Below are 23,645 nucleotides of genomic sequence, written 5' to 3'. Positions count from 1 at the left end.
GCGGAAAACTGGCATTATTTTCGAAAAATTGGCATATTGTCACAAAAGACAAATGGATCCTGGACATTATAGACAAAGGCTACAGATTCCACTTTCACACCCTTCCAAAAATGAGAGGCATGCCAAACCTGCCACAAAATCAAAGGGCAGAGGCACAAAAACAAATTTCAGCTCTCATGGACATGAAAGCTATTCAAGAGGTACCTGCACAAGAACAGGGTCAAGATTTTTATTCCAGACTATTCCTGGTACCAAGGAAGGACAAAGATTGGAGACCTATTTTGGACCTATCCATCCTAAACACATATTTACTCTACCAAAATTCAAGATGCTCACATTACAGCAGCTTCTTCCCATGCTGGGCAAGGAGTCTTGGCTGGTAACATTGGACCTCAAGGAGGCATACCTGCATGTCCCTATCAGACAAGATTGCAGAAGATACCTCAGATTTCTTGCAGGTTCAACCCATTATCAATTCTCTGCATTTCCCTTTGGCTTATCTACTGCCCAGAGTGTTCACAAAATGCCTGGCATCAGTAATTGCCTTCTGCAGACTTCAAGGGATACAAATATACCCATATTTGGACGACTGCCTGATCCAAGCGGACAGCAAACACATACTTCTGAAACACCTGGGGTTTGTAATAAAGTTGTTGAACTCTCTGGGATACACAGTCAACAAAAAGAAATCAAGACTAATACCCTCTCAAACAATAATTTTCCTGGGTGCCAGCTTGAATACAAACACCCAGATGGCCTACCTCACGCCAGAGAAACAAGGGCAACTAACTCAATACTTCAGAAAACTGGCAACCTTCACCAGGCTGACTGCAAGGAAAATCCTGCAGGCTCTGGGATTCATGGCATCTTGCATCCTGCTAATCCCATGTGCAAAGCTGCATATGAGGAAACTTCAATGGTACCTAAAAAAACTTATGGTCTCAGCACAGCCACAGTTTGGAAACAATTATACCACTGATTCCATGCCTCCAAAAGGAATTTCCATGGTGGGCTCAAGCATGCCAAAGAAACATAGGTCTCCCATTCTGCTTGCCTCAAGCAAATCAAATAATCACAACAGATGCCTCTGACTATGCCTGGGGGGCGCACATGACAGATCAGTGCATTCAGGGCAAATGGTCCCAAAAAGAAAAGCACCTACACATCAATCAAAAGGAAATGCTAGCAGTAAAAAATGCCATTATGGCTTTCAAAGACCTACTGCATCCAGGCCAGCTATTGATAAGGACAGACAACACCACAGTGATGTGGTACATAAACAAACTGGGAGGAACCCATTCATATCCCCTGTGCAGGCTAGCCATGTCTCTTTGGAGCATGGCTCTGAAATTACAAATCCAACTTCAAGCACAATTCCTGCCAGGCAAGGAAAAGACGCTGGCAGACAACCTAAGCAGAAATATGACAGATCCACACGAATGGAAGTTGCATCCTCAAGTTTTTACAAAGATAATTCAAGCATGGGGAAGGCCAGACATAGATCACAGAAATTACTAATTGACAAAATTCTGCTCAAGGACCTATCATCCACAGGCCTGGAAAGTGGACGCACTCTCTTTCAGTTGGACAACAATGACAGTTTATGTCTTTCCACCTCTTCCTCTGCTGCCCAAAGTTCTATTAAAAGCCAGAGCAGACAGACCAAAGATGATTCTCATTGCTCCAGACTGGCCAAGACAACACTGGTACCCACTCCTGAGGAGCCTGACGCATTCCCCACCATGGATCCTGCCTCTAATGCCTCTTCTGTTGACTCAGCACAACTTCAAAACTCTTCACAGTCAGCTGAAAACACTCAATCTAGCCGCATGGAGGATTCCTTAAATTCACAACAGACCCTACTCTCCAAGGAGGTGCAGGATGTCATTTTGGAGGCCAAAAGGCCTTTTACTAGAAAAGCCTACTCCGCAAAATGGAAACGGTTTTGTGCCTGGAATCAGAAAAAGGGTCAGAATCCTGGAATACTGAATTTACCTCAAATATTACAGTACCTAGCTGAGATGATAAGCAGTGGACTTTCATTCTACTCCATCAAAATCCATGCCTCAGCCATTTCTGCTCAATACAACACTGATCCTCCTTTATTCTTTCCTCTCACCCTCTCTTAAGACAGTTCCTCAGAGTGGCTAAGAATATAAAACCCCCAAGGAAGCAACCAGTACCTGCTTTGGACCTCAATTTCATTCTAGGAAAAACTGACCCTGCCTCCATTTGAGCCAGCTGCTTAAACAGAACTGCAATATTTGTCATGGAGAACAGCCTTCCTTCTGGCTATCACCTCAGCACGCAGGGTTTCGGAACTACAAGCCCTCATGGCTGTGCAGCCTTTCATAATTTTCCATCAAGACAGAGTTTCCTTACGAACCAACCCTTCCTTTATGCCAAAGGTAGTATCCAGGGTAGCCTTGAATCAGGCTATCCACTTACCTACCTTTTACCCTAATCCACAAAACAAAGGGGAGAGACTACTACATTCCTTGGACATTCACAGACAGCTTTGTTATTATTTGGACAGAACAAAGCCATTCAGAAAATCAGAGCAACTCTTTGTGTCCTATGCTACAGGTGCTCAAGGGAAGGCTATTTCCAAACAGACAATCTCAAAATGGATAGCCCACTGCATACGCTTTTGTTATTCTTTTCATGGTAAAACTGTACCTACAGGCATCAGATCTCACTCCACAAGGGCCACAGCTACCTCTGCAGCTTTCCTCAGTTCCTACCAAAGATATTTTGGAAGCAGCCACTTGGAGTTCTGTACATACTTTCTCCAAGCACTATCACCTACCATTATACTCCAAATCTAGAGCGGGCTTTGCCACTGCAGTCTTGCAGGGCATCCTTGCTCCTCCTAGTTCCACTTAGTGCCTACCACCCCTTTTTAGCTTTGGGATTCTACCCATCTGTTATGACTGCAGCTGTATGCACGATGAACATAGTACAGTTTTGTACCTACCATAAATGTAGATGTTCGAGTGCTAATACAGCTGCAGTCCAGGTTTCCCTCCCTCCTTCCCCTCTTGGGACAGGCCTAATGGCTAACACCTCCTCATACAACCTGATTGGGGTATTCTTTTATGGTGTATTTGCTTGCAACTACTGTTTTTTGATTATATTGCATTGCATTATTACATAAATTTATGTTTTGCCTTCCTTCTGGGGGCACCTGACATCTGGGGCAAGAAAAACTGAAGAAAATGGCGTCGGCTGGTTCTTCTATACCCCTGCCGCACTGACGTCAGGGAAGAAGCGACGACATCCGACGCCGGACCTAGACTTTGGAATTCGGCCGACCGAGGACCTGCCTGACGGCAGGATAACCCATCTGTTATGACTGCAGCTGTATTAGCACTCGAACATCTACATTTATGGTAGGTACAAAACTGTACTTTCTCTACCAGCTTTCCATGATTCCTGCTTTTCTTTAAATGTTTTCTGTTTAAAATATGTCCCTGTGATTGTCTGACCATTGGTCTGTGTGGTAGGGAATGAAAAAGCTGCATTATGATAGGGTAGGAATTACGGGGAATTCTAAGATAGCTGCACACTGATAAACGGCTAAACCTCAGTTCCTCCAGTATGAAAACAGAAACTCCAGCCAGATATATTGTCAATGTGAGTAAAGTTCAGCTACTGGCTAGTAAATACACTTCCTGGATGCCTGTAAATAAGAAATTGAGAGCATGAATGAAAATCAACTAGAAATGTTAATGAGAAAACACTGACTGGGAAGAATCCTGCAGCTGTTAAGCAAAAAGCAGTACAAGCTCCAGCTTTGGTGCAAGGCATGGTTTCCAATAACCTAGAGGAAAAATAAGTCAAGTGTGCTCAGATCGCATTAAAATAAAAGAAGTACTAAAGGTGTGTATCAACTCAAAAGAATGGAGAAAATGGAAAAAAGCTTTGAACAGTTATTGAGATGAGCAGAAAAAAATCAAAAATCAGAGGTCTAAATGAAGAAAAGGTTGATTGAGTATGACACTATTCAGAAAGACATATTTCAAAAAAATGGTAGAATTAGACGGCAGAGCATGTAGGGAAAATCTAAGGTTTTCTGCTGTACCAGAGAAACTAGAAGGAAAAACTTGCGTTAATTTTACAAAGGCACAAATGAGCAGCTGGATTTGTATTCCACACCAGGAATTGTTAATTGAAAGGATAAACCGTGTACACGTTCCATATATGGCCATGAGAAAGCAGCCAATATTTTTATAAGTAAAGATAGAAACCTACCTGACAAATTGTGGCAAAAGGGAAAATATTAAAAGTTGTAGATGGTATAGTGTGGAAAATGATTATTCACTGTATACCAAGCAGCAGAGAAACAAATTTATTCATGTAATCAGCGAATATAAAGAGGCAGGTGTAAGATTCATCTGCCGTAACCAGCTGTGTTCAAAATATATTTTCCAGGAAGATCAAAGTGATTTTTGCTGCAGAATAGGCCAAGGACAAAATGCAAACGTTTGCCCAACAAAAAATGAGCTGTCAGGCAGAAGGGAACTCTGCCTCTCATTATTCTGATGATAATGAAGCTCAAGAAGTGACATTGCCAGTGAAGTCTTTGCCATTGTTCCAAAAGAAAATGCTTGTGAGAGAGAGAAAAGCACAGGAATTGACTAGAAAGATTTGGGAGTATCATGGAATTGAACCTCAATCTGGAGTTGGGAGATAGAGATGAGCAGGAAGAAGACCAGCAACATGGAAATTAGTGAATAAATGTGAGATTCAAAGCATCAGTCACATTTGTGAAATACAGCTGTATAAGAATAAGTGGAAAGAGTGGACTTCTTATGAGGACAGAGAAGTTGAGAAATCAAGAAAAAGCACAAATGGAAATATTTATGAAAGACTTAAATATGTTTCCGTCGTTCAGGTTGACTGTAGTAGCATGGGAACCTGGAAATGACCTTTGAGCAAGCTGTCCCAACTCCAAGCTATATACATCTGTTCAAACCAGAACTCACTAGTAGACTAACTGAGGAGGTCATTTTCTAACCATGTGTAAACTGGCGGCTGAGGTGGTGCATCGGTTAGCGTTGTCACCTCACAGCAAGAGGTTCTCTGGTTCGATTTTTGGCTGGGGTGCCTTCTGTGCAGAGTCTGCCTATGGTCACGTGGATTTTTCTCTGGGTGCTCTGGTTTCCTCCCACATTCCAAAGACATGCAGTAGGTGGATTGGACACATTAAATTGTTTGTGTGTGTGTGTGTGTGTGTGTGTGTGTGTGTGTGTGTGTGTGTGTGTGTGTGTGTGTGTGTGTGTGAACTACCATGGCAGCGCTAGCCACTTGTCATTGTAAACCTTGGCTCAAGGTGATGGTCACTGTGGAAGTGACAGCCCAACCCCATGTGTAAAAATGGGAAAAGGCATTGAGGATGGATGTGTGTAAACTGGATATGCATGACTTTCAGACACAGGTACAAGAGCAAGGAAGACCCCAAGACGGACCCATTTCTATCTCAAGATAGCAATCCGCTAAATAAATTTTGTTGCAGTAGCCATGCAAAGCAATCTGTGAAGTCTGCATTCTCCACTCTTGGCATTAGAATTTTTTGCATGCAATTTCATCTATCCCCTTCCTAGAAAATACTCTAAAGGTAAGAAAGCCCAGGACTTGTTCTGTCAGTCCCAGTGTGGCTGAGGCTAGACCGTTTCAGTGAGGATAATACTTGAATTTTTGCAGCCCATTGCATGTTTCTGATACAACAAACTAGATATTCACTGTAACCAAATCTGAAAAATGTCAATTTACTCCCCTCCAGTAGCCATTTTCCCAAATTGTAGTTTGTATTTTACTCGGAGACAGTAAAGTCAAAACGTAGAATACATACATTAGTTAGCTACACAAACCCACTTGATAGCAAGTGCCCCTTTTATAGGGCAACCCACTGGCAATGCCTCATTAAGAGCATTGCTTTGAGTCGTACTGTAGGTAAATGGGGACTGTGAAAGTCAAACCATCTTTGCATGTCATCAGACTAGTAATACAGTATTAAACCTCTGCATCAGTATTATCCATTCTCAAATAATTGACAGAGCTTTTGAGTAGGGCTTAACTTGTTTGTCTGCCATTGCAGCCTGCTTCTTGGATGTCCTCATTTGTCTTTCCATTCTGTAGCTAAACCATTTCTGAAGGCTATCTTCTGGCTTAGACTAACCAGGAAATCTATTCCTCACTTTTGGGTCTTGAATTTTGTTATAGAGAATAACCTTACCACCTCCTAAGCCAGCTAGTTAAGCCTGCAGTATTAAGTCATCCCTGTGGCATAGAGAGATGAAGTCCTGACTGCACCCTAGATAGTCCCAGTTAGATTAGCAACCTGGGTGTTGAAATTGTTGTTTGAGGAGATGTAATAATGAACATGTTTATCTGCTGTGGGGTTAGGGCTGGTTTTTATTTCCCCAGAATGTGTACTCTGCTTGCAATCCTCAATTGGTTGGTGGGAGATAGATGGAGCATCTCCCTACAAGAGAGGTGGAATCCGGCTTTTGGTAGTTTTATCACTCATTGAAGGGGATAATAAGCTCTTGTACTGACCCCAGTGCATGTCCAGCCCCTGCATCCTTGTGGCCATGGGGATATGCATAAGGGATAGTCGCACTAAAAAACATTGGGTAGCTGTCCAAGTGATGGACATGCCATGGCCCTTTTCTTGCCCCTTAAAGTTAAATGAAGTAGATGCAGCAGTAGGTACAAGAGTGCAAAAAAACCAACAAAAAAAACCTGTCTATGAAGATTGTGATTCTGGCAGTCCTTATTCTGTCAGGAAGATTTCTGAATTGTAGGCCCTGATGTACAATTAGCCTTTTACACTCTTGCAAAGAGTTCTTAAAAATCTGCCAGCTCATTGCAAAAAAATATGCCCCCAGTTGCCTGTCTCTTTCCAGTCACACCTCCATCATTGCCTACATTGGACAGCGCAGTGGTGCAGCAGTAGCGTTGTCGCCTCACAGCAAGAGGTTCTCCAGTTTTATTCTCGGCTGGGGTGCCTTCTATGTGGAGTCTGCATGTCCTCTGTGCATTTATGTGGGTTTCCTCTGGGTGCTCCTGTTTTCTCCCACATTATAAAGACATGTGTCTGGACCCTTTCTCCCTGGGCCTTTGCTGAAAATTGGCTTTGTTCCAAGTCAGACTTTCCTGGTAAACTTAAATAAAAAAACAAATGAAGAAAAATTTCTTTGAACTCTAGGGTGTAGAAATACCTATGCAGACATTTCCATGCAAACATCCGAAGCCTTCTGAACTTTGTTGCATCTTTAGGAGCCATAGAGGTGTCCTCACATTGTTCCTTTGTAATCTCCTTCAGAGTCTCTCTTCATAATCTTTTGTAACTTCTACAAGTCGATCCTTGTAGTTATCATACAGTGTTTTATATTCCTTTGTACTTGTTTCTTTTTTGACAGCAGCATCTATTCTGGACTCAACTGGAGCTTGCTTTGGGGGAGGGGGGAAGGAATCAACTTATCCTGCTTAACTCTTGTTCTTCTTCCCTACTAAATAAATTCTTTAAACTCTTTATCATCCACAGATTCTCCTCTGGTTGTTAAAATATGCCTGACCTTTGTGTAGAACTAAAGGGACTAAAAATGTTTGAAATGCTTGTATCTTGCTGTCCAAATCCATAATGAAGAGCTTCCAGTTTCTCATTTTTTTCTTTTGTTTAGTCTCTTTCCACATATACTTAGTTGCCATAATAAAATCTTTTTTTAATCCATACATCTAAATACTTCATCTTATGTCCCTATTGTGATTGCCGCTGCACTGGCCCAGTAATCAAGGAGCCTCAATCCTCACCACTGACAGTGGAGGATGTACACACTGGGAAGATAAGTACATACACAGTAAAGGGCAATTTCCCTTAAGAGCACACAGAGATCACATTCAGTCTGGGGCTGTTTTCTCCCTCTTTCCCAGATCCCCCAGTAAGACTCCCCACTGGCACAACTGTAGGGTTGAAATCTCAGCTGAGTGACCAAGCCAAAACCTCCAGCACACTCTCTGTCCAACCAGTACTTTGTGTCCCCTTCCCAAGTAGCTGACACACGCACTTTGAGATTTGATTGATATACAAACACACACCTGGGAAAGGCTGGCACAGGTTTATTAGCTCTGCCCCCTTCTGCCCAGACTATATAAGGTAATTCTGACTGCTACCAGCCAACTCTTTATCAGCTACGTAAGGCCCTTAACAAAGGGTGTCCAGTCCTGCTGTGTAATGTTACTGTTATCCAAATGAAAGTGACCAAGAGCAAGGCTGTTTAGGAGTGGCCTGTACAGTGTCACCGTATAGATATGCAAGTATTCTAAGAGCTTAAATATGTATCTCAAATATCAGCCAGAAAGATAGGTTGAAATATATTTAATAATAAATAATAAAAGAACAAGACAATACACAGTAAATCAACACAGTAACTTCAGAGTTCATAATCACAGGAAATATTTCAAACAATATCGCAGAACAGTTTCAAATAAATAAAGAAAATATCTAAGCTATAGCTTACTAATAAACCTGTGCGGATGGCGCAGTGGTGCAGCGGTAGCATTGTCGCCTCACAGCAAGAGGTTCTCTGGTTTGATTCTTGGCTGGGGTGCCTTCTGTGCGGAGTCTGTATGTCCTCCCTGCATTCTTGTGGGTTTCTTCCGGTTGCTCCGGTTTCTTCCCACGTTACAAAGACATGCATCTGTAGCATTTCTCCCCAGGCCTCCACTGAAAATTGGCTTCGTTCCAAGTTGGACTTTCCCAGTTAATAAATGTTAAAATAAATAAATAAAATAAATAATATATTCCTATCTAAATCTAAAATAGTTTACTTTACCCTAAAAACTTAACTTGCAGCAAGGCAAGTGCAGATGAGTGGATGTTTCCTGGTCAAAGACAAAATACAAAATGCACAGTCTCTCTCTGAATGCATTTTTAAATTAATATCAAATATTACTACTAGATTACCTTGCAGGACATCACTTTTTATCACCTGACTTTAGTTCCCAAGTAAAACTCCCTTTGTCAGAAATTAACAGAATTTAACATGTCCATGTGAAAAAACCTCTCTCTCAGATGTTTGAAGACCCTGGGAGTCATAAAACAATAAAACACTTCTGCATCTCAAACCTAGTAATTACATCTCATCAAAGACAATAGAAAAGCTTCTAGCTCTAGATATTGTGTCTGCTACTGAACTGAAACTGAGCAATAACTTTTATAGCCCAATCGTAAAACAATTTAATTTCAACTTATTTTTTTAAGTTTTGAAAGTTAACCCTCTGTGTTCTAGTTTCTACTGTTAAAACATATACATTTACATAATTACAATACTTTATATACGTTTCTGTTCTAAGCCAGTGGGGCATGCTGTGGTTACATTTTAGCTCATAACTTTACACCTTTACTCACACTTCTCTATGAATCATGTCAATATTCACAAATAACATAGAATTATTTACAAAATTCCAGATAGCTGGGCTGGCAGTATTTCCTTTTGTGTCACCCATAAATGTGGGTTTTGCAGAACTGATTTATGCATGGGTAAATGTTTTACTGCTATAGCCTTTGTTTTACCTTTATTAATTTTATATTCTGATGGTTTTGAAATGTTCCACAACAGCAAAATGCCTTTTTCACGGGTTTTGCAAGTACAAAAAGAGTATCAGAAATGTATAGCTTTTCTTGACTACCATACTGTTTATATCCTTGAATTTATAGCTCCTTTATTTTCTTATCCAGTAGCTCAAAACTACCCACATTCTTGTGTAGGGAACATACTGCTCTGCTACCTCAAGCCCCATTTCTGAGATTGGAACTGAGTCTCCCAGTGGAAACTGAGAAAGTATGTGCATTTGCTGCTACTAGGGCTTTTACATCTTTTAACTCCTGCTTGTTAGTTTTTGTAAAGCTATCTCCCTGCCAGGATACCCAGCAGCCTAACCCCTTCTTATTCTCCCTCTCTATTCTCTCTCCTATCTTTATCTGAGTTTCCAGCTCTTCCTTAGTCCTTCCCTTTCAATCCCAAGTCCTCCATAGTGGGCCTTGTATAATCCTGTACTGCCTACTTGAAGGCATCCCCTCCCCATTGCCTTTACTCTTCTCCACTCTTCTCTTGCTTCCTCTGCTTTTACTTGCACTCCCCACTCTCTCATTCATTCATTTTGCTCACTTTGCCTATTAAGTATTGTACTCTTCCTACCCTGTTACTACTTACTCACACCTGAAACCTATGCTCCACTGACTGATTGGCTCTCGATCCTCTCCTGGTGTCTCGCTCTGCTTCCTCCGGCTCACTCCCTCCCCTACCCTGCCCCCAAATCCCACCCGCCTAGCACCTCTAGCTATATCCTCTTGTTACCACTCCCACTTCCTCCCTACACCAATCACCCACAACTCCCTAGACACACCCCATATCAGCCTATCATCCAATTGTAACCACACCTACAGCTAACCTATAATACTACACTTCATTCCTAAACTCACACCCCTAGCACTATTCCTACTGCTTTTTACTCCACTCAACACTGTAATACTCTCTTTATCCACTACACAATAATCATATAACATAGATAAGACAACTATAACACTTAACACCAAGTAATTTGCAGTCATGCCTTTAAATCCCCCATCTATCTCTATTTTACTATTACTATCTCTTAAACTATCATATCTTTATTACCTTACCCAACCTCCTACTTCCTACCATTCACAACTTTATCACACTACCTACCACCTGAACTCCCCCCTCTCACCCTTACACTCTCCTATTTCTCCCCATCTATACCCAATAACACATCTTCTAACCTTCTCATTCAAAGTTTTCCCCTCACTGAGAAACCCTACCCCCATAGTAGCTAATGACCCTCTGATCATCACTACAAATCCTAAACATTTCTTTACTCTACTCAATCACCTTTTCAACCCAATCTTTCATCTCATCACCAGCCTTTTATCTGGTGACATCCATCCCAACCCTGGCCCCTCCACCTCTTCCTCCTCACACAGGCCAATATATTTTACTTCTCTAAACTCACAAAGTATTGTTAACAAAGTCCCTACCCTCCATGCATGGCTCATGTATAACAAACCTGACATACTATCTATTTCAGAAACATGGTTGAAACCATCTATAAAAGATTCTGAAATTTCTCCACCTAACTATTCAATCATACGAAAAGACATGACCCAGAAAAAAGGTGGTGGAGTTGCTCTCCTATATTCTTCTTCCTTGCTAGTTACCCCCTGTAATAAACCTACTCCGAAATTCAATAATGCTGAAGTACTCCTCACTCTCCTACAAGTTAACAAGCACAAATACATCTGTCTAGCATCCCTTTATATTCCCCCAGGGGATAATATTTCCACACTTGAAAACATCCTCTCTTGGCTCTCTAACAATATCAGCAATGAAACCATAATCTTAGGGGACATAAATATCAACTGGGCTTCCATCCAGTCTTCAAACAACCCTCTTAATATCAACCTATTTAAGTTTTCCCAGCTAATCAATACTATTACACACCCATCAACAAACCCCTCTTGTGGCACCATCCTTGACTGGATTCTAGTGTCACATCCCCACTATTTCTCCGACAGTGGTACTCTTCCCGACCCTCTTAGTGATCACTTGCCTACTTTCACTGCCGCCTCCCTTGCATCTCTTACCGCACCCATAATTTCATCACTACCCGCAATGACAAAAATTTTAACCCATCAACCTTCATATATTCTCTAAAAGCAGTTAATTGGAACAATCTAAAGACACTACCTTTAGAAGACGCAGTTGCTCACTTTAACTTTACCTTCTTAGAAATACTTGATTCCCAAGCCCCTATAAGAACAAAAAGAATAAAAACAAACTCTGCCCCCTGGTTAACCAAAACCACACTATCTACCATGCACCTTAGAGACAAAGCCTGAGACTCTATCTGAGAAATAAGACTCCAGAACAACATATTGCTTACAAAACCCTTCAAACAAAGTAAAAAGCTCATAACTCTGACAGACAAAATACTTCTTTACACTCCAAAACAACAATAAAACTAACTCAAGAAAATTTTGGAAGGGGATCTCCACCCTCCTTAACCCCAGCAAACCACACACCCTAACCCCAGACCCAAATATCCCAGACCAAGATCTAGCTACACAATTCAACTCATTTTTCATAGATTCCATTAGCAAACTTACATCCTCCTTCACACACCCCACCTCATTACCTAACACACCCCCAATCTCTCCTGCAATCAACCCTCCCGGCCATAACCACTTCCACCACATTCTCATCTTCTCACTGTCTATCTTCCACCTCTTCCACTACTCTTACCCCCTCTTCACCCATATCTTCCACAAGTTCTCTCTCTCCCAACTTTTCTCTATTCTCATTTAAACCTATCCCCACTTCCACCATAAAGAAACTCCTTCAGAAACTGAAGCCATGTACCAACGCTCCTGACAACATTCCTCTTATTTCCTAAGTATAGTCGGGGAAGCAATTCCCTATCCCATCAGCATTCTTATCTACCGCTCCATCCATCTATGTACACTTCCTCTACTATCGAAGCAAGCTCTTCATCATCCCTCCATAAAGGAGGCAACAATTGCAATGTCAATAACTTCCGCCCTATTGCTATCCTCTCCCCTATATCTAAACTCCTGGAAAAGTGTATCCAGCTTCAACTCCTACCCCATCTCTTAGACAACAACCTTTTAACCCCTACACAACATGGATTCAGGCCAAATCATAGCACTATGACAGCCCTCCTGTCCTTTCTTGAAACGGTTAATAGAGCACGCGATTCCGGCCACATTGTTTCCACCTTACTACTAGACCTCTCCAAGGCCTTCGACACCATTTCACATAGTCTGCTCCTATCCAAACTGTCAGAACTTAACCTCTCTCCCTCCTCCATAAATTGGTTCTCCAGTTATTTATCAAACAGACACCAAGCCGTAATATGGAAGAAGGCCACTTCCTCTTTCCTTAGTACCCCCACTGGAGTTCCCCAAGGATCTATTCTTGGTCCCCTCCTCTTTAATATATTTATAAATGACTTCCACAAATCCATTCCACATGCAAACATCATTCAATATGCAGACGATTCTACAATTATCTGCTCTGCCACCTCCCCCTCTCTTCTCCAAAAACTTACTCAGGAAGCTTTCTCAATTACTGAGCATTGGATGAAAATAAATCACTTGGCACTCAATGCCTCCAAAACAAAACTAATGGTATTTACCCCCTCCAAATCTACTTCTTTTGACATAAACTCTTTCTCAATTACCAGCCAAAACAACTCATCCTTGGAACTGGTATCTGAAACCAAGCTACTAGGTGTTCTAATTGACAATCAACTTACGTTTAACTCCCATCTACAACTAAATATTAAGAAAACTCATCAAAAACTAGGTATGCTCTACCGGCAAAATCAGTATCTTACTAGTTCCTCCAAAGCCACTCTCGCTTCCTCCTTTCTCATTCCCTCTCTTCTCTACGGGGCTCCATTACTGACTAATCTTCAGACCTCTCTAAAAGCCAGCTTTCCTCCTGCTATAACAAAATTGCCAAATTCGCTAATAGCCATAGGTCCTCCATCCACCACTGTTCCTCTCTCCAAAACTAAATTGGCTCGAACTACCTAATCATCTTATCTATATACAGCTGACCTTAGCTCATAAGCTCATTCTCAACCCCTCTCTCTGTCCCTCTCTGTCTTCTGCCTTCAAAATGCACCTTCCAAATAGAGTCCTAAGATCCAAAAATCAAAACCTACTAGAAGTCCATAAACCATCTTATCCCCAGGTAAACACCTATTATCCTCTAACCTTTCCCGCCTCTGGAACTCACTCCCACCATGCATCCGTCACCTCTAATCACTACATATTCAAAAATCTCTTCATTCATATCTCAGGTCCCAATGGGATTGTTCTTGCTCCCACCCCTCATAAATATATGGTATCTTACCTCCTGTATACTTTGAGACTTAACTTTTCCTAACAAAGCATGTTTCCCTTCTGAACAATTACTCTGTAATGTAATGTTGTGTTCCTTCTCTAACACAACTCTGCTACGTAATTCACCTTATTGTCTCAGCTCACGTACTTCTCATTAATCTTCTTTTATTGTTTGTTTTGAATGCTTCTTGAATTTTTCTGAGCTAAATGTTTTTTCCACTACTTGTATAAAATAATAATATTTAGCAATCTTGTGTATGTAACTAAGTTTTGTCTGTGCTGGAGCTTTTCTCCCCAGGACTCCATTGAAAACGGGTTCTTTTGGCCCAATGGACTATCCTGGTAAACCAACTGCAAATAAATAAATAAAATAAATGGAAAAGAGGACACTCCTGACTTGTTTCTATGTTCAAACACAGCTTGCCAGAAAGGAATTCCCCCAGTTAATTCTTGCCCTACTCCTCTTGTATCTTCCTAATTAACTCTGTTATTCCAACAGATAATACAAATGCCACCATTGCCATATTGCCATTTGGTTACATTTTAGCTCATAACTTGACACCTTTACTCACACTTCTCTATGAATCATGTCAATATTCACAAGTAACATAGAATTATTTACAAAATTCCAGATAGCTGGGCTGGCAGTATTTCCTTTTGTGTCACCCATAAGTGTGGGTTTTGCAGAACTGATTTATGCATGGGTAAATGTTTTACTGCTATAGCCTTTGTTTTACCTTTATTAATTTTATATTCTGATGGTTTTGAAATGTTCCACAACAGCAAAATGCCTTTTTCACGGGTTTTGCAAGTACAAAAAGAGTATCAGAAATGTATAGCTTTTCTTGACTACCATACTGTTTATATCCTTGAATTTATAGCTCCTTTATTTTCTTATCCAGTAGCTCTAAATATAAAATAAATAAATGGAAAAGAGGACACTCCTGACTTGTTTCTATGTTCAAACACAGCTTGCCAGAAAGGAATTCCCCCAGTTAATTCTTGCCCTACTCCTCTTGTATCTTCCTAATTAACTCTGTTATTCCAACAGATAATACAAATGCCACCATTGCCATATTCATAAATTCCCAGCTGACTTTAATTGAATGCTTCTCTGTAAGAATTTCTGCTAACAGTACCAGTGTTTTCATGCCTTCTTCATGCCTCTGGATGATCATTGTTCTATTAATGTTGTCAGTTGTTTGCCTCCCCTCATTGATCCCATATCTTATCAGTGTTGGCAGTGCCTTTCCATTCTGTTAGCTTGCATACCCATAACACTTTATAATGGTTTTAAAATTGAAATGAGCCCAGGTAAAGCAGAGCCTAAAGGATCGTCTTTGGATAATACAGGCACTGCTGTAGCTTTCTTCCAAGACATGGGTTCTCCATCTCTCCTTTTAAAATACTGTTAAAGAAAACTGTCCAGATCTTTATCGCTTTATTTCCTGTCAACTTCCACAGGAATGCCATCTGTTCCAGGAGACTTCCCTGCTGATTGGTTATATATCACCAATTTTATCTCCCCTCTTTCTATATAAGTTAATTGTTGAGCTTTATCTTGCTCTAACCTTGGCATAATTGTCTTCCATAAATATTTCCATTTGTGCCTTTTTGTGATGTCCACATTACACTGATACATAAAGATTTTCTTAAAATTTCTGAGCTGTCTGTCCATTGCTTATATTATTTAGTGTCTAAACCCACTGACTGTGTTTGCAGTGATAAAATACTGAGTAAGGAGAGTTGCAATTCATACCAATACCTTCTGTAGCAATCTCTTGTAGCAGTGTATGAGAAATGACAAATTAACAATCTCTGTAATACTTTCTGTAAGCTTTAAAAATGGCTGACAAGACAGCCTTATTGCATTATCCTATGATTTAGAATCTGTCTTAGAAGTGAAAGAGTAGTGTTATCACTCATTTGGTATTGAAACTTAAAACCTTCAGTGTACCATTCTGGTATCACTGCAGCTGGAACTGCAAGAGTCTCTGGACAGATGGGAGTTTTTTCCCTTAAGTGTTCTATCTTTTCAGCAAGGACCCCCCCCATTAAAATTAAGGTCAATTTACAAACATACACACATGTACTCTGCTCGGACACTGTTAGTCATAGAAGTAAAATATTACCTCTTATTTGGGCACAAACCCAAAACCTCAAGCATACTTTGCTGGTATCACTGCCACTGGGACAGCTGTGTTGAAGTTCTTTGGTTCGAGTCCCAAATGAGAGCTATTATCATCTTTTCACTTCTGTGTTTCTAACAGTGCTTAAGTAGAGGGCATTCCCTGCATTTGTGTGTGATTCTGTGTATATGTGTGCCTGTCTCTAATTGACATTATCACCATGCAGTGGGTTTCATGGGTCTCATAATTTCCTTATCCTTCCAGCTGTATGTCAAGAGGGTTTTGTTCCAGCAGCAGTGATACCAACATGGTATGCTGGAGGTCTTGGGCTCATGTCCAGAATGAGAGCTAATATTATCCTTCTGTGATTCTAAATTTGTTACTCCAGTGTTTTAGCTCCTCTTTCACTGACCTCTCACTCTACAAACCTACATACCATGCTTCTAAATATTAACTGCATCCTTACTCTTCCTGTTTTATCACTGTACAACTTACTCACAGCTCACTCTTACACATATTTTTCCCATTGTCTGCTCCCCTCTAACCATTCAGCTCACCACACTTCGCCACTAATCATTTCCAATATTTACTTGTGTGTGTGTGTGTGTGTGTGTGTGTGTATATATATATATATATATATATATATATATATATACACACACACACACACGTAGGTATAAATATGTATATGACCTACAGTGACTCACCCAAGTTTTACTTCAGATTGAAATTATTAAACCCTCACACCTACTGCAGCAAAGTAAAGCTAAGTAAAACAAGCTTACCAAACATATCCACCTGTCTCTTTCACCACTCTGTGGTGATATTTACCCTCAACCCTAGCCCCTCTTCCCTTCCTGAATCCCAAGAGCCTCCAAAACTCATTTCAAGCCAAACTCTTCTTCCTCTTCAGCCCACCCAACTCCTTTCAATACAGGAGACTGTACTATTTTCACCAAAACCATTTAAAACCCAACCCACCTACCTCAAACTCACCCAAACAGCTTAAATTAGTTTCTTTAAATACATCTAACATGTATAGTTGGATCTCCAACTGAAATGTTCTAAACCCCATATACTTGACTCTGAAATATCACTGCTTGGTTATGTCTTCAGGGCTGATTGACCCCCAAATAAATAAATAAATAAAAGCTGGTGTAGTAGCTTTTACCCAGACTGTCTTGAAGTCTTACCTGTAGTAAGAACTCCTCATCTCTCATTTTAAATTAATAACCATAAACACCATAACCCTAGAAAGCATCTTAAACTTGATATCGCATCTAGATTCTCATGAAAAAAATTAATCCTAGGTGATGTTAATTTCAGTTGACAGATTATCTCCCCAAAGAACTCGTCAGCTAGGCTCGGCCTATTTGGCTTGACTCAACAGATTTCCTCTCCCAATGCATTACAGCTGTTTTAAAAACTGTGACTGAATTCACAACTGGATACTGGTGTCTGACTCCACTAAGTACATCTCCAGCACCCCCCTCTCTCAGTGACTTCCTCCGGATATATGCAAACAGATTTGACGACAGTTGCTCAGAGCTTCCCATTACCTCACTAGTTTTAACCCTGGTACATTTAATGGAATTCTAAGCTATTTTAACTGGTCTGTCCAGAAAAATATTCCACTCGATGAAGCTGTATGCGGTTAATCTTCTCCTGAAGACGGTCAATAGTCTGTCTCCAAATAGAACAAAAAAGAGTAAAGAATAACTGTATCCCTTGGCTATCCACTCAAAGCAGGCACCTAATGTATGAAAGAGAGAGGGCTTGAAAAGAATGGTTAAAACATAGATGCCCTAAAACCTACAACACTTTAAAGAACTACACAGCCATACTAAAAGACAGAGTAATGCAGATAAGAAAATCTACTATAAAGACTCCTTACTAATTCAGTGTTCCAACCCTAAAAAATTGTGGTGGCCTGTTAAAAATATATTCCACCCTTGAACAACCACTCCTGCCCCAAACAGCACTCTGTCTGAAGTAGCTGCTCAATTTAACATGCACTTTATAGAAAGCATTAAGCCTTTAATGAAGGTTTTCATCCTTAACAATTCTGACATGCCTTCAACTCAGATAGCAAGCATCCAGTGTTTCACTCTAAAATCCATCCCAGCCTGCTACACCAAATTACCACTACTTAAATTGAGTTTATGTTCTTCTTCAGCAGATAATCTCGTGGGCAAATACCTCAAGCTGGCTGCCAGTTATATAGCCTGTCCTTTGTTCTGATCGGTAGATCTGTTAAAGAATCATTCATCCCTTCTGTATGAAAAATGAAATCATCCTCCTCCGTAAAGGAGGAATCTTATCTGAGATAACCAATTTCAGACTCATTGCCTTTGTCAGATCTTCTGGATAGGTGCATTCACAAGGAGCTATTCAACATATCTTCAGAAAAAGCTCCTGACCCCCAAAAACAGCAAGGATTTTCACCCGCCCATAGCACTACAGTGGCCTTATTAACAAAGCCATAGATGAAGGCAAACCTCATTTTCTCTGTATTCCTTGATCTCTCTCAACTTTTGATCTACTCTCTCACCAAAAACTCCTCTGCCAGTTGTCTTCCCACTGTCTATCTACTGTGGTTTAATAGCTACTTAACCAGTAGGTACCAGTCTTTTAAATGGGTCTCCACCTTTACTCCCTTCCTTCTTGTCAATACTAGCATGCCACAAGGCTCCATTCTTTGTCCTCAACTCTTCAGTATATTCACTAACGATCTACATAAATCCTGTCCGCAAGCATCCCATATAAAGTACTCTGACACTTCAACCATAATATGCATTTCCAACAACCTAATCTACCTAACATCTTCAGAGAATTACTGAAGAAGCCTTTAACTTTGTAATTTGGCTACAGAATTATCACCTGCTGCTAAATCCCCCCACCCCAAAAAGGCTAAATTACATTCCTTTTTTCAAAATCCCATTTTCATGGGAAAAAAACTTAAATTTTCTTCTTTAAATAATACCATGATTGAAGTTTACCCTACATGCAATACTACTAAGCACGACAGTTGACTGTCTTAAATTCAGTTTACATATCCACAACAGTATCAAGAAAACCCATCAAAACGTAGGTACCGTAGATAAAGATATTCCTTACAAACTCTGCCAAGGTTGCTATAGATACCATTCACCTCTTAGCCTGTCTTTCCTATATGGAAACCCTATCACGACCAACCTACAAGCCTCACCTAGTTCTAAAAACTTGAACAATGCTACAACAAAGTCACCAGATTTGCTTTCAGCAAACCTTACAGGACCCACCACTGTTTAGCACCATACTTCTCAACTATCCAGATTTTTGCCTCATTTTGTTTTGGTCTGTCCCTCATAAAATTTGTAGTTTTCTGGCAAATCACTAAGGACTGAAGTCAGTAAATGACATACATTTGAGTTTCAGACTTCATGTTCTTCAGAAAAATACATGTTAATGCAATCCCTTGTAGTCTTTTTATAAGTTTATAGGAGCAATATTTAAAATCTGTCCCTATTTTTGGGCCTTTGCCCTCCCATTATTTTAGGCTTTCTCCAGTTTTCTTGCACTAAGAAGTTGAGAGATACGTTTAGCACTAAAGTCCTTGAAACTGTGTCGAACTACCTTGCCACCTATTTTTTGTTCAGCTTATCTTAACCCACAGATTCATCCATACCCCATCTGCCTGCCCAGCAATTAGCCCCATACGCCTATGCTATCTCCAAAACCATCCTCTTCAGTCAAATAATAAACTGCTTACAATCTACAAATGACAAAGGGCTGCTAGGGTATATGTAGTTAGAATTTTGAATACAACACCTTTATCACTCATCTTTTCAAACTTTATTTTACTTCTTAAACTACTATATCTGCTTCTGATTAGCACAACCAAATTACTATTCCATCTCTGCTTCTTTGTTATCAGTCTTGCTTATGTCCTCATAATACCTCAATGTATTGTATTTCTTAAATTACTCCTACCTATCTTATGCAGCACTCTTCTATCTGTAAAGTCTCAGTACAATACATGTATATTAATGTTTTTGAATGTCAATGCAACTTTTATTATACTGACTATTATGCTGTGTATTCACCGAAACTGCATTGTAAAATATGTTGTAAATATTAATTGCATTAAATATGATACATTGGAGCTTTTCTTTCCAGGCCTTCACTGAAAAGGGCACCTGTACATAGTCCGTCGTCCGTCTTTCCCTGTAAACAAATTTCAGTAAATAAACGAGTAAAAGTTCATAAGCAGAGGGCTGTGTTGTGTCTGTGTCTTTATATTTTATTCTACTGTTTGTAAAGCACACTAACTTGACCAGTGAATATGGATCCTTTGTAGTAGGACTGTTACTATGAACTGTGGTTCAGGCCTTAATTTACATGTCCAGTATGTGACTTGTGTCTTCAGAAAAGCAGTAGCATAAACAAGAAAATGAGGTCTCTAAAACAAGGGACTTGATTCCTGAGTTCCTTCTTTGAGGTTTATTCTAAAGCACTTAGTTGTGGTGTTTGCATGTGCACACATGCATACTTGGCTTTCTGAACCGTACTGTCTTGCACTGGGATACATATACAGTATAATTTCCTGCTATGTAATGTATATAAATATATATCAGCTTTGCCATTGTAAAAGGGGGAAACACCCCCCCTTCCTCTGACATTTTGATTTTTTAAACCATTTTTATTTTATGTATGTATTTATGCATGATACTTGGATACTTCTGTGGTTTGCTGATTGAGTTTGCATCCTTTTGACTAGAAGCAGATAGGTGTTGCCTTTGCTGAAGTGGAAGATCTGTTGATAAGGGTCAGGTATTTACAAAAACATCACACAGATAAATGTATGCCACCCTAAGAATTGTTAACTGTTGGAGTTTAAAGTTTGCCATTTGGCTCACTTATTTGCTCAGTGATGGTGCAGATCTCTAGTAGTGCATTTGCAGAATGCAACTCCCAGTACTCTCCCCTCTCAACTGGCAAAGGGCTTTGTGGATACCACCATACCTTCATTAAGTGTATTGCTGTTGAGGGGGATGTCTGGTGTCATTGTGAGCCATAGCTAGACAGCAGCTTACTGAAGTAATTTTCTCCTTTAGTATCAGTTTTGTGCAGGGTGTCAGAGTAAACATAGAGTGAAGGGGATCTTTGTCACAGTTTTGTGCAGGCAGAACAGTAGAGGTGCTGTGAAAGGGATCTTTGTCAGTGTGAAGTGCAGTAAAAAAAAAAATTAATAAATGTGTTTTGTTTTTCAGTTTGACAGCAGTCCTGGAAGTTTGAAGAGGCCCATGGCACAACAGCACAGCAAAGAGTCTTGGTAAGTGTGTGCTGTTTTATAACAAAAAAATCATGTGTGCTATTTTATAAAATAAACAAATAATCATGTTACACATCAAGCGAGGCAGCCACAGACCAAAGTAATGGATACAGATTTGATTTTGTTAATTATTGTAACCTGTTAGTAAGGAAAAGTGCAAGAAATGTTAGTCCTAAGACTGGCAGCAGGGAGTGATACAATCATTAGTTTTAGCCTGTGTGTGTGTGACACATGGGCTGATAATCATTATTGATAAAGGAAGGCCAATAATGGACACATGCTTTGTTTAGTAAATAAAGTGCACCACAGGGCTTTCTTATCAAAACATTTGCATACTTTTCTTTAAAAAAGTGATTGGAGCATTTTAAAATGATTTCTGAGTGGCTTTATGTATTTTATTGCATTTTAATTATTTATTTGTGTTTGCCCAGTCAGAATGTTCTGGTAAGCAAAGTCCATTTTCAGTAGAGGCCTATGATATACACTGAGTCAATTAGCATGTTTTGAGTGACCACATATTTCTAAAACATTTGGCATAAATTAACACTAAATACATACATTTTGAAATATAAACATATTGTGCATTTTTCAGTAAATTTTGTTTTAGTTGCACACACCAAAGATTTCAGCATTTCAACATCTTTGTGCATCTTATAATATTATTGCAAATATATGAGAGAGTAATTGCTAGAATTCATTAGTAAATATTGGAGAATGCAATTGCATAGGTGATAGCATTCAGAATTGTACGTACAATTTTTGCGCAGAAACAGCAGTTTAGGCACATGTGTACTATATCTAGCATACTCATGAGATGCACAAGAAGTGTCAAAGTTTGAGATTTTTTTCAATTCTTAATTTGAAAGGTAAAATATGAGGACTTGGTGGGGTACAAGGATAGGACAATTAAGTTGCTAGTTTTGAGTTTTCATATTGAATTTGTGATGACATTTTTCTTATATTTGCCAGAATATAATTCTATTATGCACACACACACACACACACACATATATATATATGTACATACATATATATATATATATATATATATATATATATATATATATATATATATGTAAATCAGTTATGATTTTTAAGTGAAAAGTGGGTTTTGTTTGAACACAGTTCAGTTTAATAACTGACTACTGTCAAGGAATTTTTCTGGGTTATAGAAGATGATCTGGGTAGTTTTAAAGTGAGGATAAATTTGCAGATTGTGTAGCACTAGCCAGTTAAGGGACTTCAGTGCTTGTGGACTTTGCAGTTTGTAATTCTTCTCCAGTTTGGCTAGCTGGCCAAGAGTATAAAATGATGTCCTGAGTGAAATCACTGTTGCAGTATTCCTTTACATATGGGTTGTCATCATTTATATCTGGCCGAGGTACTAAAGCTTTACCTTCCCTGGATAATACATCAACTGTGTGACCTCATTCGTATGTGCTGGGGTAAATAGATTATGAGCATTGACACTGAGACTATCTCGCCGCCAGTCCAATCACAGGTCATGCATCCATTGGACTAATCACAGTTTGGTTGTTGGTACCTTTGATTTTTATCCAGTTAAGTGCCCTGTTGGGGAACCTTCCATTTTTGTTGAAAGTTGTTATCAGATAATAGGGGTAAGTGTGAGTGCATTAGGCAGATTCCTTGCAAGGACTTGCATGCCAAGCGTCTCTTTTGCCTAGGCGTTGTTCAAAACAGTCACAAATCTTGCTCAGTTTGTCAATTGTTCATTCCCAAACCCTTAAGTCAAGATTTTCCTTTGTCAATACCTTTCTAGAGGCTCAGCATCTTAAATGTTTAGCCCAGTCCAAGATGGCCAAATCTGCATCCTTGGCCGTCCCTCATCTACCAAAGAAAAAGTTAAGCGAGTCCACAGTCCAGTGTTTCAGACTTGAATGTACCCGCTGTGGTTCCAGAACCTTCCTCTCAGTTGCCTGCTGCTTGAGACCCTGTCAGAGGCCAGTATGGCTGCTGAGGCTTTACATACTGCTAATATGCTCAATGAACCGTGACTCGTCATTTCTGAGGGACCTCATGATGTCCCTTAAATTTTAGTTAAGAAAGAGATCCCAGGCTGTTTACTAGAAGTTAAACAGGGTTCTGAACCTCTGCATCTCATCCAGATGGATGCCATGCCTAAAAGGAAAAAAAGCAGAAAACTAAGTATTTAGCCCCTCAGTAGCTAGAGAAAATGAGTGGATAGAGTTCTCACAGGGGTTGTTCCAAGCTATTATGTCTCAAA

The 23,645-nt window shown here is 39.9% G+C and overlaps 1 protein-coding gene across 1 annotated transcript in view; it reads left to right on the top strand.

The window, feature by feature from the left end:
• The window catches only part of BICRA (BRD4 interacting chromatin remodeling complex associated protein), a 2,119,634-nt gene that overhangs the window by 1,902,448 nt on the left and 193,541 nt on the right, over nt 1–23,645 (top strand). The window contains exon 14 of the mRNA XM_044070712.1: nt 21,339–21,400. Coding sequence (XP_043926647.1) covers nt 21,339–21,400 — 62 coding nt within the window. The remainder of the gene's footprint in view (nt 1–21,338; nt 21,401–23,645) is intronic.

Source organism: Protopterus annectens, chromosome 1.part0 (genome assembly GCF_019279795.1).
Source record: "Protopterus annectens isolate FY-2018-M chromosome 1.part0, PAN1.0, whole genome shotgun sequence".
Classification (NCBI taxonomy): Eukaryota; Metazoa; Chordata; order Ceratodontiformes; family Protopteridae; genus Protopterus; species Protopterus annectens.
This window is presented reverse-complemented; position numbering and strand designations above follow the sequence as displayed.